This window comes from Rattus rattus, chromosome X (assembly GCF_011064425.1).
Source record: "Rattus rattus isolate New Zealand chromosome X, Rrattus_CSIRO_v1, whole genome shotgun sequence".
Lineage (NCBI taxonomy): Eukaryota > Metazoa > Chordata > Mammalia > Rodentia > Muridae > Rattus > Rattus rattus.
In genome coordinates this window covers 37,534,723-37,550,743 of record NC_046172.1, presented here as the reverse complement: position 1 = coordinate 37,550,743, position 16,021 = coordinate 37,534,723, and the positions used below count along the sequence as shown (strand labels likewise).

The 16,021-nt window shown below is 34.5% G+C and overlaps 1 protein-coding gene across 1 annotated transcript; it reads left to right on the top strand.

The window, feature by feature from the left end:
- The first annotated feature begins 5,833 nt into the window (after positions 1–5,833).
- LOC116888438 (cilia- and flagella-associated protein 47-like) lies at positions 5,834–11,812 on the top strand. The gene is made up of 3 exons (XM_032889712.1): positions 5,834–5,937; positions 8,972–9,083; positions 11,681–11,812. Exons 1-3 carry the CDS (start codon positions 5,849–5,851, stop codon positions 11,789–11,791), a joined length of 312 nt encoding a protein of 103 aa, XP_032745603.1. The 5' UTR covers positions 5,834–5,848; the 3' UTR covers positions 11,792–11,812.
- The last annotated feature ends 4,209 nt before the right edge of the window (positions 11,813–16,021 follow it).

The following is a 16,021-nucleotide window of genomic DNA, read 5'->3' as shown; positions in this document are numbered from 1 at the left end:
AGATAGAGCTTTAAAATTATTGCTTTACATACCCTGTTACTATTCTCTGATAAGAACTAATTAACAATTATTCTTGTTTCCTTCAATGCAAGTTACTATTCACTGAAATATCAAATTAAAACATTCCAACATTTCTTATTTTGCTTTTTATTACTCAATATTCCTTAGTCCAACAAATGAACTGAGGATAGTTCAGGAGAACTAGGGTTCTAACTTTTACTTTTCTTGATAAGAACTCAATGCTCCTATTGAGTAATTAGCTATAAACCATTTGCTTGAAAGGCCCAGACAAAGTTTGTTTTTTTATTTATTATTTATGTATTCATTCATTCACTCATTTATACACTCCAGATTTTATTTCTCCTGGTCCACCCACTGAGGTTCCACATACCATATATCCCCCACCAGTCTCCCCTCAAGGATGTCCCCAACCCACCCACCCCACCAGACCTCTAAACTTCCTGGGGTCTCCAGTCTCTTTAGGGTTAGGTGCATCTTCTCTGACCGAACCCAGACCCAGGTGTCATCTGCTGTATATGTGTTGGAGACCTCATCTCAGCTGGTGCAAGCTGCCTCCTGATCCAGTGTCTAAGAGATTTCAGCTGTCTAGGTTAATTGAGACTGCTGGTTTTCCTACAGGGTGGCCTTCCACCTTAGCTTCCTCCAGTTTTTCCCTAATTCAGCCAGAGGGGTCAACAGATTCTGTTCATTGGTTGGGTGCACATATCTGCATCGTCCTCTTTCAGCTGCTTGTTGGGTCTTTTGGAGGGCAGTCATGATAGGTCCCTTTTCGTAAATTCCCCATAGATTCAGTAATAGTGTCAGGTCTTGCAGCCTCCCCTTGAGCTGGAATCCACTTTGGGCCTCTCACTGGACCTTCTTTTCCTCAAATGCCTTCTCTTTTTCATCTCTACATTTCTTTCAGACAAGAAGAATTATAGGTCAGAGCATTGGCTGTGGGATAGCAACCCCATCCCCCACTTGATGCCCTGTCTTTCTGCTGGAGGTGGATTCAGTAAGTTCCCTCTCCCTACTGTAGCATATTTCATCTAGGGCCCCCCTTTTGACTCCTGAGAATCTCTCACTTTTTAGACCTCTAGTGGGTCTTCCCAACCTCCTTCCTCCTGAGGTCAACTGTTTCCATTCCTTCTTTAGTTCCTCAGGGCTTCAGGCCTTTTCTCTCACCTAATACTAGATCATATTCTCCTCTCCCCCCACCCTCATTCCCGTTTCCTCTCCTGTGCTTCCCTCCCTCCCTCCTTGCGATTGCTTTCTTCTCCCTGCCAAGTGGAACTGAGATATGCTCACTTGAGCCCTTCAACTTATTGACCTCTTTGAGTTCTGTGAACTTTATCTTGGGTATTCTTTACTGTGTTTTTTTGTTTGGTTTTTTTTTGTTTGTTTGTTTTTGTTTTGGTTTTGGTTTCGTTTGGTTTTGACTGTTATCCACTTATCAGTAAGAACATACGGTGCATGTCCTTTGAGTCTGTGTTACCTCACTAAGGATGTCATTTTCTAGTTCTATCTATGTACCTGCAAAACTCAGGATGTCCTTCTTCTTAAATAGATGAGTAGTATTCCATTGTGTAAACAAACCACATTTTCTATATCCATTCTTCTGTTGTGTGAAAACTTGGATGCTTCCAGCTTCTGGCTATCACAAATAAGACCACTATGAACATAGTTGAACATCTGCCCTGTGGCATGTTGGGGCAACATTGGGGTATATTCCCAAGAGTGGTATTTCTGGATTTTTAGGTAAGTCTATTTGCAATTTTCTGAGGAACATCCAAATTAATTTCCAGAGTGACTATACCAGTTTGAAATCCCACCAGCAATGTAGGAGTGTTCCTCTTTTACCACGTCTTTGCCAACATGTGTTGTCACCTAAGATTTTGATCTTAGCCATTCTCCTTGGTGTAAGGTAGACTCTCAGGGTAGTTTTGAGTTGGATTTCCCTGATGACTAAGGACTTTGAACATTTCTTTAGGTGCTTCTCAGCATTTGAGACTCCTCTATTATGAATCCTTGGTTTAGTTCTATACCCCATTTTGTGATTGGGTTAATTGGATTTTTGGTTGTAAACTTCTTGTGGAATGCACACACACACACACACACACACACACACACACACACACACACACACACACACATATATATATATATATATATACCAGATATTAGCGCTCTATCAGATATGGGGTTAGTGAAGATTTTCCCCAACATGTAGGATACCAATTTGTCTCAATGACTATGCCCTTCACCTTATATAAGCCTTCCAGTTTCCATTTATCAAATCTTTATCTTAGAGCATGATCCATTTGGGATCTATTTGGGAAATTTCTGCCTCTGCCAATGAATTTAAGACTCTTTCCCACTTTCTCTCGTATTAGATTCAGTGTATCTGGTTTTATGTTGAAGTTGTTAAACCACTTGGACTTGAGCTTTGTACATGGTGACAAATATGGGTCTATTTTTATTTTTCTATATACAGACATCGAGTTAGATCAGAACTATTTATTGAAGATGCTTTCTTTTCCCATTGTGTATTTTTGACTTTCTTGTCAAAGATCAAGTGTACGTAAGTGTGTCGTTTTCTTTCTGGGTCTTCAATTCTATTTCACTGATCAACTTGTCTGTCTCTGTACAAATACCATGCAGTTTTTTTTATCACTTTTGCTCTGTAGTAGATCTTGAGGTCAGTAAAGGTGATTCCCCCAGCCCTTCTTTTATTGTTAAGAATTGTTTTCTCTATTCTGGGTCTCTCTCTCTCTCTCTCTCTCTCTCTCTCTCTCTCTCTCTCTCTCTCTCTCTCTCTTTTCTCTTTTCCTTTCCAGATGCATTTGAGAATTTGCTCTTTTCATGTTTTGAAGTATTGTGTTGGGATTTGGATGGGGATTGCATTGAATCTGTAGATTGCCTTTGGTAGAATGGCCATTTTTACTATGTTAATTCTGCCAATCCATGAGCATGAGAGATCTCTCCATTTTCTGAGAGCTTCGACTTCTTTCTTGAAAGACTTGAAGATCTTATCATAAAGGTCTTTCACTTGTTTGGTTACAGTTACCCCAAGATATTTTACGTTATCTGTATATATTGTGAAAGGAATTGTTTCCCTAATTTATTTCTCAGCCTATTTATCACTTGTATAAAAGAAGGCTACTCCTTTATTTGAGTCAATTTTATATCCGGTCACTTTGCTGAAGTTGTTTATCAGCTAGACAAGTTCTCTGGTAGAATTTTTGGGGTCACTTATGTATACTATCATATCATCTGCAAATAGTGATACCTTTATTTCTTCTTTGCCAATTTGTATCCACTTGATCTCTTTTTATTGTATTATTGGTCTAGATAGCACTTAGAGTACTATATTGAATAAATATGGGGAGAGTGTGTATCCTTGTCTTGTCACAATTTTTAGCGAGATTGCTTCAAGTGTCTTTCCATTTAGGTTGATATTTGCTATTGGTTTTCAGGAAATTTCTTTTATTATATTTAGGTATGGGCCTTGAATTCCTGATCAATCCAATACTTTTAACATGAAAGGGTGTTGTATTTTGTCAAATGCTTTTTATGCATCTAAGGAGATAATCATCTAAGGAGGTGATTTTTTTTCCTTTGACGTTATTTTTATGGTGGATAACGTTAATGGATTTTCATATATTGAACCAACCTTGGACCCCTGACATGAAGCCTGCTTGATAGTGGTGAATGATGTTGTTGATGTGTTCTTGGATTTGGTTTGCAAGAATTTTATTGAGTATTTTTGCATCAATATTCATAAGTGAGATTGATCTGAAGTTTTTGTTGAGGTCCTTGTGTGAGTTTGGTATCAGAGTAATGGTGGTTTCACAGAATGAATTAGGTAGTGTTTCTTCTGTTTATATTTTATGGAATAATTTGAGGAATATAGGTATCAGGTTTTCCAGCAGAAAGGACCATGTGGAAGTGACAGTTTATTTTAAATATTATCTTCTACTGAAATCTTACACATGCACACACATATATACACACCTGTAAATATTATAAGTCTGTTAGTGTAGTTCTGTGAGTACCTTGTCTCATAGGATGATGACTTTGGAAGTTATTGCTTCTCACAAAATATAGAAATAACTACTTACAATTTCAATGAAAGGATACTAAAATGATACATAGTTTAAACCTTAACAAATAAAATCCATAATAGTGTAAATCAAGAAAAAGTAGATTATTCCACTATCATGATGTGTTGTTACATTTGTAATCCCAGGAGACAGAGGGATCTTTGAGTGAGAAGCAAGCATATACTACATAGTGAGTTCTAGGCCAGCTTGAACTAAAATGAGGCCCTGTCTCAAAAAAAAAAATAATAAAAAGAACAACCAGAGGTAGAAGAATAGGGTGTTTAAAAGAAGAAAAGGAAAGCAGGATGTTATTTAAAAATCGTGTAATACATTACCATTAAAAGGGGAACAAGAATATCATTGGAAGGGAATAGGGAGGCAAATTTTAGAACAGAGGCTGAAGTTTAGATTCAGAGCCTGCCCTACATGTGGCCCATACATATACATCCACAAAACTAGATAAGATGGATGAAGCAAAGAAGTGCAGGCCAACAGGAACCGGATGTAGATCTCTCCTGAGAGACACAGCCAGAAAACAGCAAATACAGAGGCGAATGCCAGCAGTAAACCACTGAACTGAGAACAGGACCCCCGTTGAAAGAATCAGAGAAAGAACTGGAAGAGCTTGAAGGGGCTCGTGACCCCTTATGAACAACAATGCCAAGCAACTAGACTTTCCAGGGACTAAGCCACTACCTAAAGACTATACATGGACTGACCCTGGACTCTGACCTCATAGGTAGCAATGAATATCCTAGTAAGATCACCAGTGGAAGGGGAAGCCCTTGGTCCTGCTAAGACTGAACCCCCAGTGAACGCGATTGTTGGGGGGAGGGCAGCAATGGGGGGAGGGTGGGGAGGGGAACACCCATAAGGAAGAGGAGGCTGGGGATTAGGGGGATGTTTGCCCGGAAACCGGGAAAGGGAACAACATTAGAAATGTAAATAAGAAATACTCAAGTTAATAAAAAAAGAAAGAAAGAAAAGAAATGTGGGCGTCTCTCATTTCTCTAATGTGACACTAGGCTTTGCAAGTACTAATTGAAACTCCATGTTTTTTATTTGTATGTATTAGAAGTCATATTCTAGGCTCCTTATTATTACTTGGTTATTCTTGTATTAACTTGCTATGTATCTGAATACATAAAATTCTTATAGCAAGAGTAAGGTTAATTGACTCATCCCATTTTATAAAAAATGAAATTCAATCTCAAAAAGTTAAGTGATTTGATCAAAGTTATATAAATACAATACAATAAAGGTGAGCTATCAACCAAGTGATAAATTTATAATTTCACAAACACTATCTTCTGAGAAGGGAGTATATGCTGACTATAAAAGTTTTCTTTAAAACCACGTATTTATAAAATACATCTTCACAAAAATGTATGCATGCATTTATTTCAACAAAGTGTATTTGATTTACCTACAACTATAAACCAGAATATTTTAACATTGACATTTAAAGTACTTCTGTAATCAGTTTCCATTGATTCAATAAACATTTATTAAATCTATATTAATAACTATTTTTATTAATAAAGTAAACTTCCAGACAAACATTTTAAAAATTGCAGGTACATTTATGGTAAGACTAGAATACATAAGACAGTAGTTATTAAATACTCTATTTAAAACCAGATATTTCTACCATATATTTTGACCCTCCAAATTTATTATACAAACTAATACAACTAACAAGATTTTCAAAACTTCTCTACAACAGCATTATTTTTCAGCCTGAAATGGGTGAAGAATTCTGGTATTTACTAAAATTAACAACTGAACTTCCAAAACCAAAGAGAATACCAGAAATGCAGTGTGATCTTGGAAAGTAAGTTCTGTTTAATAATTTTGTCTTCTGTTGTAAACCATTTGACCTTTGAAAATACAAAATAAATACATTTCTCATGTGTAATCTGTCAAAAGAAGCAGACTGGGGTGTGGTTAAAAGTTCTCTACAAAACATGCTTGCAAATGAGGTATAGGGACTACTGCAGTACAGAGCAAGCGCCCATATTAAGGCCCACAAAATAAAATGGAAAAGGAAGTAAAGTAGAAAAAAACATGGACAGGAAAAGCTAGTCAGTGGAATCTAACAGATTGTAAAATCTGACCATACTCAGCCCATTTCCAGTAGATACTGGAGGGAGTGGAACATGTTCTTGTGCACATGTGACTTAAGCTGGGGAACAAGTTCGGTTCATGGTAAAAAAGAGGTCTGGTTGAAGTTTTGTTTGCTCAAAGCAGAGGATATGCAATGAGCAAGTGTGAAAACTGGTCCACTTGGCTAACACTATGACCTCTTGAGGTACCACATTCACACTCAGATAGTCAAGATCGTATGCTGTTTCTGTCACCAACTTTGATTCTGGTAAACAAGAATAAACAGCCTATAATAATCTTTAAGAATATATATTCTAATAAGTACCTTTTACTTAATATTCATTCTTCATCACACAAAAATGTATGTCAAATCATTCCAATGTGTTGACCCAAAACACAGCTACAAATGATTCACAAAGAAAGAGATTACTCTGTAATAAATGTTAATATATGAAAATTATATAAAACTTATTTTAAATATTATTTATATGAAATATTTTGTCTCTGCATTACAACCATTGTTTTTTATACTGTACTTGCCTTTTTTTTCCTTTTAAAACTTTATTATAATTGTGTGAGCATGTGATTGTACAACTTTTATATGTCAAAGCATATAATTCATTCTGGGGTCCATGAATGGTGTTCAAAGTACACCTTTAGATGCCGATACTTTCTACCTTAGTGTGGACTGTATATGCGTACCCATATGCACAAATACAAACACACACACACACACACACACACACACACACACACACACACTCCTAAACATTTGAAGAAGGATAATCATGAACGTATCTATTCATCCTATGTGCAATAATATTTTATTTCCTACTCAATTTTTCTATCCTATCCTTTCATTTTTTTTCCTATTTTTGGTTTCTGAATGTTTCTGTTTTTTGAAGAAAAGGTCCACATAACATAAAATTAACCATTTTACTGTCTATAGAACAGTACCATTTCATAATTTTGTGAAACTACAGACCCACCACCTTCCACACCATTTTTGCTATCCTAATGAAAACAATTCCATTAACCTGTCTGATTTCTTTCTCTACTTTAGATACCACATAAAGTGAAATTACACAAATTTTCGATTTCATGTCTGCCTTCCATGGACAAATATAATATTAGCTGCTCCTTTCTATATTAATCTGATAATTCTCTGAGGAGCCATCTACATGAGTAATAGTTCCATAAATAGACATTCTCTTTATTCCTTTTCCTGACAAAGGCTCACAGTAATTTGCATTTCTTCTCCCCATCATTGCTTATGCAAACACTTAATTTTCCCCTATTGCTACTACTTGAGCCTTCCTTGTTTCGCAGCTGGATTATAATAACATAATAATCACAGGTAGTTACTGTGCTTCCTCTTCCTTATCAACTCACAGTATTTTCCAACCAGTTTCCATGATGAAAACATCATACTTACTTAAACACAAGCAACCACTCAAAGCTACTTGATTCTTTCAAAGGATAATCAGTTGCCTTAGTATGATATGAGAGGCCATTTCTGTTCAGTCTTCTTACCTGTTGTGCAGTGTCATTGCATTCACTACTAGTAAGGTAGTATCATACCTTATTCTTCTGGCATGAATATACTTTTTATACAATAAGCTTAGGTTAGTACTGACTTGAAACCATAGGTTTTTTTCACATGTTATTTACTAAGACTGAGAATACAGACCTTAGATTTTATTTCTACTTTAAATCATTCTAAAATTATGTAAATCCACCTTGCAAAAATAGTAATTTTTCTGCAAATTATGTTTGAAAATAAACATATACAAATTGTTCTTTCTTCTAATTACTATATATACATATATATGTTCAGTTTATATATTTTATCTGTATATACACACACATTCATATTCAGTTTCTTTGAAGATTCTGTGTCAAGAAATTCTAAAGAGAAAGAGAGAGAAATATGAATAGCAAGAATATTTTAAAATACTTATTAACCAGAATAAGTTTGCATCGAAAATTCTGGTTCTAATTCCTTAAAATTTGAATATCCAAAAGTTTATCAAACATTAACTTTTAAACACCTACAGCAATATTCTAATTTGCTATCAAAGTAAATTGCTTCTGGTAGTGGACTTTTGTAGTTTAATCAACACAGAAAATATGACAAAGACAGACAATAATTAAAAACCAATGTGAAAATCAGAAAGATGTGAAAATTTTTCTTTCTATACTCAAACCTAGTTAGAGTTGGTGCCATAAGCATATGAACTAAAGAACCTATTGCAGCCTAAGCTGTAATGCTGAACCTATTTGAAGTAAATGTTATAGGACACAAGTTATATTAGATTAAAGGATTGTTTTCCTAACTGACTTCAGGTTATCAAACCTACATATTTTCTAAATTGCATTTAATATCACATTTTGAGTTTTTTCTAGTGTTAAAAATTATATATATATACATATGTGTGTATATATACATATATAGTATATGTATATCATTAGATATATGTGTGTCTGTGTTTCATATCATTGTTGAGATTGATTAATTTCTGTAGATTGCAGATGAGTAGCATTTTATAATTTCCTCATTGAGGAACATTATTTTTAATTTGGATTGAAATGTATTTATTATACAATCAAATCACACATGTTTCTCACAAATATATGCAACTATTTATAAAATAGCATTGGTTTTAAGGGGGACATAATTTAATTAAAAATGAAAAAGCTTATGAAAATATTGAAAAGTTTTTGAACACCAGCAAATTTACTGCTATTGATTTTCCTCCCAGAAAAATCATTCAGACCCTTCCTTTATATAATCCTACACATGAAACTTTAGAGTTGAAAATACGGAACAGTAATCCAGAAAATTTTGTCATGGACCTTAACAGAAAATTACCAGTAAGTACATTCAGAAATTCATTAAACGGATTGCTCCAACAGCATTTTCTAATTCTAATTTTAGGATTCTAATTCATTATTACCATTAGAATCATTAATAATACTCATGAATTGTAATCTATTTTTAAATAACCTCATTTTAATATAGGACTGGAATTTTTTGTGTAAATTATGCTCAACTTGCTGGTTGTATTTTCTGACCATTTTATTAATCCGATTTTGTAATAGTCTCTGAGTAATATAATTCTATCTGAACAGTTATATATTTACAAAGTCCTAAGCATATATATTTTTAACCCTTTGTGAGTTTTTAGCCCTGCCCCCATCTACAGTTTCAGATTTTTAGAAAGGTCTTGCTCATCTTCTGCTCATGTCTGTGTCCCATTCTTTCATTTTGAGGTCATGAAGAAGAATATGATTAAGTTAATGAACCTATCACTTCCCCAGTATAGGAGAATGCCAGGGTGGGCAGGAAGGAGTGGATAGATAAGATGGGGAGCATCCTCATAGAAGCAGGCTGAGGGGGGCTGGGAGAGGGGGTTGCTAGAGAGGAAACTGGGAAAGGGGATAACATTTGAAATGTAAGCAAAAAAATCCAATAAAAAAAAGTTAATGAGCCTAAATTATTTTTGGTTTTGCCTAAGTTACAAAAGAAGATAAGAGCTTTTAACAAATACCTATATTTCCAAACCACAGGACACCAAATATATGCAGTAAATTTGATCCCATATCCATTTCAATTAAACTGCAACATGATAATTTGAAGGCAGTCATGGTTGTGTGCTTACATTTGTACTCATAGCTACTCTGCATTCTTAGGAGGCTGACAAAAGAGGCTAGATAGAATGAGCTGAGGAATGATAAAACAGTCTAGAAAAAATTGGAAGTATTTCAAAAGATAGATAATAACAGTGGTGTTTTTTTTTCTAAGAACCTCTTCTGAAACTCTTGCTAGGAGATATTTATTCTACATAAGAAGTTAAAATGTATATATTTATATATCATTATACTAATATAAATAAAATAATTAGTTCTTAATTTAACAATTAAACAGTCGATCAAATTTAAAAATCACTGCTTGCTATACTTAAGAGTTTATATATACACATTAATATTTAAAATGTATTAAAATTAGCAAGTTTGAATGTGTTACCTAATGATATAAATAATTATAAAACATATAGAGTTCACTATATAGTTTGCCTATATTTAAATATTAAAACAAGAGTTTTTACATCATATATATTCATATATATATGAATATATATTTTCCTTTATGGCTTTAGAGTCCATTTTTTCTCTTACTAATTTATCAAGCATTACTAGGCATTAAATTTAAAAATGCTAATATTAGCAATAATCCAAAAGGTTTATGAGACAATCCTATTATATGTGAGCATAATTAATTAATTGATAACAAATAGATACAATAACACATGAAAATCATAACAATGTTTTTTATTTCTAATTTCTAAATTATTCACATTTTTATTTAAATAATATATATTAAATTCGTTTTTGTTTTTCATGACTACTATCAAAGATAAGTGAAAGAAAATGCTATATGTTGCAAGAATTGATAGCTGCTATTTGTAATTTTGCTTTGTTGTGCTTGAAGTTCATTTGTCATAATACCTTAGTTTAAAATGATTTTCTCTCTCTTTTTATTTTTATTTATGTATTTATTTTTTACACTCCAGATTTTATTCCCCTCCCGGTCTACCCTCTCCACTGTTCCACATCTCATACCTCCTCTCCTCTCCCCCAGGCTCCACAGAGATGGACCCACTCCACCTATCTCACAGACCTTTAAACTTCCTGGGGCTTCCAGTCTCTTGAGGGTTAGGTGCATCTTCTCTGACTGAACCCAGACCCAGGAGTCCTCTGCTGTATATATGTTGGGGGGCTCATCTCAACTGGTGTATACTCCCTGGGCACTGTAATGCTGCTATTCCATATGCACTCATATTAAATATTTTTGTATCCTAGTGTAATACTCAAAATATATGATACCTAAATTTTTTGTACATTTTGATTTAATCATTGCTTCCTTTATTATCTCTAAAGAAAAAATCGAAACATAAGTTTTACACTACCAACTAGTACCATGAATATAACAGGATGGTGTGAAAGAATTTAAAAATTTTTTCGTAAAAAAAATTGTAAAACATTATAAAAAATTACATTGATGTTTACCAAGAATTCACTTGTTTTGACATTGACAGTTAGGTTCCTATAGTGATTGGCCTGTGCCATAGGAAGTTCAAAAGCTAGAGGTTCCCAAATAAAGTATCTATTTACATAATTATTAAATGTAAGTACTCTAAAAATCAATCCTGACATCTTAATACATAGTAAGTTTTGCATGGTCATTGTCTGGAGAAAGAATATGGTCTGAGATCTACCATAAGGAATAGTGTTCATCAGATCCTGTATAATCAATATTTGTAGAGTGGCTATACAAAAACAAATAATGTATGTAACTCCTAACATTTATTGTGCAAATACAAGCCATTCATAGACTTGGCATACAAAGTTTCCACATCAAAAAATTATTGACCTTTGGTTTTCTTGTGTTCCTTTCTGAATTCTCACAGTTGGTCCTCCTACCCCACTCTACCACAGAGCTATCTGTTTACTTTCATCCATCAGGACTTGGGAGATATGGTCATGAAACGTGCATTAACTTCTATTGTACTCAGGTATGATTAGTATGTTCTCAGATGAAGCTGATTAAGTGGATTTCAAAATAAGTACACACATAAGTTCAGTTCATGCAGCTAGTATCTTTTGCAGATAAACCACTTTTGTTACAAATCATTAAAGGAATGTTTTAAAATGCAGTAGTATATTACCAATCTATAAGCAGCTAAAGAAGATATGTTGTAGTCTTTAAACCTAGAAATGAAACAATAAGTTCTTTCTCAAATTTGAGGTAAATTAAAAAAAATTAATTTAAAAAAATTCCTAAACACTTGTGATTTCACTCAATCTGAGTGCCCACTGTCTACCAGCTGAAAATCTCCAATTTTCAATGGTTAAAGTTGAACCAATAATTCATCTCTTCACCTGCTAACTCCAGAACTTTTAACTTTTCCAATCTTTGTAACTTTTGTGCCTTTTGGCCTTTGTTATTCCCATATGATTCACATCTTTTTTATTTAATTCATCACATTGACATCATTTTCAAGTAAAAGTAGTTCATAAACTTTTAATTGAATGAACTTTTGTATGAACAATGCACATTATGTGTCTCCAGATATCTAAGAAACAAATTTTTAAAACAGCTTTGTCATTTATTTTTGAAGCTTAAATATTTGAAATAGCTCTTAACCTGTGTGGAAATGTTCCTATAAATTTATCTTCCTTTCTGTATTTGCTTGATAGTATCTACCTGAACTGACATGTACAACTGAGTCAGTAATTAACTGAAAATTTGGTAAGCACAGTACTAGTCAGACAAATTTAACTATTCCCAAAAAGTAGCCTAAACTAAGAAAAATTAAAGTGATTTATTTATTGTACATTTGCGTCTGGGTTATCTTCATATGAACAGCCTTATCCTACTCAATCTAACTTGCACTTTAATTGGCAGAAGCCCAAGATTCTAATACTAGCTTTAAATATCTTGAATTCATTATGCTACCTGAGTCCATAAGAGAAGTTATATTGCCCCATCACAGAATAACGGCAACAATAGTAAAATAAAATAGGCAATTAAACTTTCCTTTGGTTTTTGTTCTAAAACCTATTTCTCAGTTTTCAAATGTTTTGGTTTTTTGTCTAATAGTGTTCCTCATTTATTTTTTTTCAAAAGCATTTGTACAATTCATTTTTTAATATAAGTTACCAAAAACATTTTTAAATTACAGAATTGTTTAAAACTGCATAGCTTTTCCAATATGATGAGCCACTTTGTTACTGGTCTTAGCTATTCTGATGAGTATAAGAAGAAATCTCAAAATAGTTTTGATTTGTATTACTTTGATGACTAAGGATGTCGAAAACCATTTATTTCTTTTTTCCTTTTTTTTCTCCATCATTATTAAATTGGTTATTTCTTATTTACATTTCAATTGTTATTACCTTTCCCGGTTTCCAAGCAAACATCTAACCTCTCCCCCCCCTTCTACATGGGTGTTCCCTCCCCATCCTCCTCCTCTTAATGCCCTCCCCAACAATCCTGTTCTGGGGGTTCAATCTTGGCAGGACCAAGGCTTCCCCTTCCACTGGTGCTCTTACTAGGCTATTCATTGCTACCTATGAGGTTGGAGCCCAGGAGAGTTCATGTATACTTTTGGGTAGTGGCTTAGTCCCTGAAGCTCTGGTTGCTTGGCATTGTTGTTCATATGGGGTCTCAAGCCTCTTCAAGCTCATTCAGGCCTTTCTAATATTCCTTCAACGGGTGTCCCCTCCTCAGTTCAGTGGTTTACTGCTGGCATTCGCCTGTGTATTTGCTGTATTCTGGCCGTGTCTCTCAGGAGAGACCTACATCCGGTTCCTGTCAGCCTGTACTTCTTTGCTTCATCCATCTTATCTATTTTGGTGGCTGTATATGTATGGGCCACATTTGGGGCAGGCTCCGAATGGGCATTCCTTTGGCTTCTGTTCTAAACTTTAGCTCCCTATTCCCTCCCAAGGGTATTCTTTGAATATCATTTCTAAGTGTTTCTTAGCCATGTGCGATTCTTTGTTTGGGAATCTTCTGTTTAGATCTTTCTCCCTTTTAATTGGGTTATTTGTTTTCTTGATATTCACATGTTTTAAGTTCCTTATATATTTAGATATTAGCCCTATATTGCACGCATAGTTGATAAAATGTTTTTCCAGTTCTGCACATTTAATCATGGGCCAAATGATGATGTCATTTACCATACAAACATTTTTCAGTTTCATATGATCCCATTCATTTGTCGTTGATCTTATTATCTGTGCTAACAATGTTCTGTTTAGAAACCCTTTTCTCTGCCAAAGAGTTCAAAGCTATTCCTCAATTTCTCTTAGGTTCAGTGCATCTGATTTTATATAGAAGTTTTTGGTATATTTAGAATTAAGTGGGTGATAAGTATGTGTCTATTATAAGTATTGTACATATATCCATCTACTTTAACTAGCACCATTTGAAAACCATCAAGGTAGTCCACTATGTAAACAAACTGAAAAATAAAAACCACATGATTATTTCATTAGATGCTGAGAAAGCATTTGACAAAATTTAACACCCTTTCATGATAAAAGTCCTGGAAAAAATAGGAATTCAACATAAACATAAACATAGTAAAAGCCATATACAGCAAACCACTAGCTAACGTTAAACTAAATGGAGAGAAACTTGAAGCAATCCCACTAAAATCAGGGACTAGACAAGGCTGCCCACTCTCTCCCTACTTATTCAATATAGTTCTTGAAGTTCTAGCCAGAGCAATCAGACAACAAAAGGAGATCAAAGGGATACAGATTGGAAAAGGAGAAGTCAAAATATCCCTAATTGTAGATGATATGATAGTATGTTTAAGTGATCCCAAAAGTTCCACCAGAGAACTACTAAAACTAATGAACAACTTCAGCAAAGTGGATGGGTACAAAAATTAACTCAAATAAATCAGTAGCCTTCCTCTACACAAAAGAGAAAAAAGCCGAGAAAGAAATTAGCGAAACGACACCCTTCATAATAGTCCCAAATAATATAAAATACCTTGGTGTGACTTTAACCAAGCAAGTGAAAGATTTGTATGATAAGAACTTCAAGGCTCTGAAGAAAGAAATTGAAGAAGATTTCAGAAGATAGAAAGATCTTCCATGCTCATGGATTGGCAGGATTAATATAGTAAAAATAGCCATTTTACCAAAAGCGATCTACAGATTCAATGCAATCCCCATCAAAATACCAATCCAATTCTTCAGAGAGTTAGACAGAACAATTTGCAAATTCATCTGGAATAACAAAAAACCCAGGATAGCTAAAACTATCCTCAACAATAAAAGGACTTCAGGGGGAATCATAATCCCTGAACTCAAGCAGTATTACAGAACAATAGTGATAAAAACTGCATGGTATTGGTACAGAGACAGATAGATAGACCAATGGAATAGAATTGAAGACGCAGAAATGAACTAACACACCTATGGTCACTTGATTTTTGACAAAGGAGACAAAATCATCCAATGGAAAAAAGATAGCATTTTCAGCAAATGGTGCTGGTTCAACTGGATGTAAACATGTAGAAGAATGCAGATCTATCCATGCTTATCACCCTGTACAAATCTTAAGTCCAAGTGGATCAAGGACCTCCACATCAAACCAGATACACTCAAACTAATAGAAGAAAAAGTTGGGAATAATCTCAAACACATGGGCATTGGAGAAAATTTCCTGAACAAAACACCAATGGCTTATGCTCTAAGATCAAGAATCGGCAAATGGGATCTCTCAAAACTGCAAAGCTTCTGTAAGGCAAAGGACACTGTTGTTAGGACAAATCGGCAACTAATAGATTGGGAAAAGAACTTTACCAGTCCTACAACTGATAGAGGGCTTATATCCAAAATATACAAAGAACTCAAGAAGTTAGACCGCAGGGAGACAAATAACCCTATTAAAAAATGGGGTTCAGAGCTAAACAAAGAATTCACAGCTGAGGAATGCCGAATGGCTGAGAAACACCTAAAGAAATGTTCAACATCTTTAGTCATAAAGGAAATGCAAATCAAAACAACCCTGAGATTTCATCTCACACCAGTCAGAATGGCTAAGATCAAAAACTCGGGTGACAGCAGATGCTGGAGAGGATGTGGAGAAAGAGGAACACTCCTCCATTGTTGGTGGGATTACAGACTGGTACAACCATTCTGGAAATCAGTCTGGAGGTTCCTCAGAAAATTGGACATTGAACTGCCTGAGAATCCAGCTATACCTCTCTTGGGCATATACCCAAAAT

Coding starts and splice junctions, on each gene's coding strand:
- LOC116888438 (XM_032889712.1), top strand. CDS start 5,849: ATGGGTGAAGAATTCTGGTATTTACTAAAATTAACAACTGAACTTCCA. Junction 5,938..8,971: donor ATGCAGTGTGATCTTGGAAA/GTAAGTTCTGTT, acceptor TTTTCCTCCCAG/AAAAATCATTCAGACCCTTC. Junction 9,084..11,680: donor ACCTTAACAGAAAATTACCA/GTAAGTACATTC, acceptor GAATTCTCACAG/TTGGTCCTCCTACCCCACTC.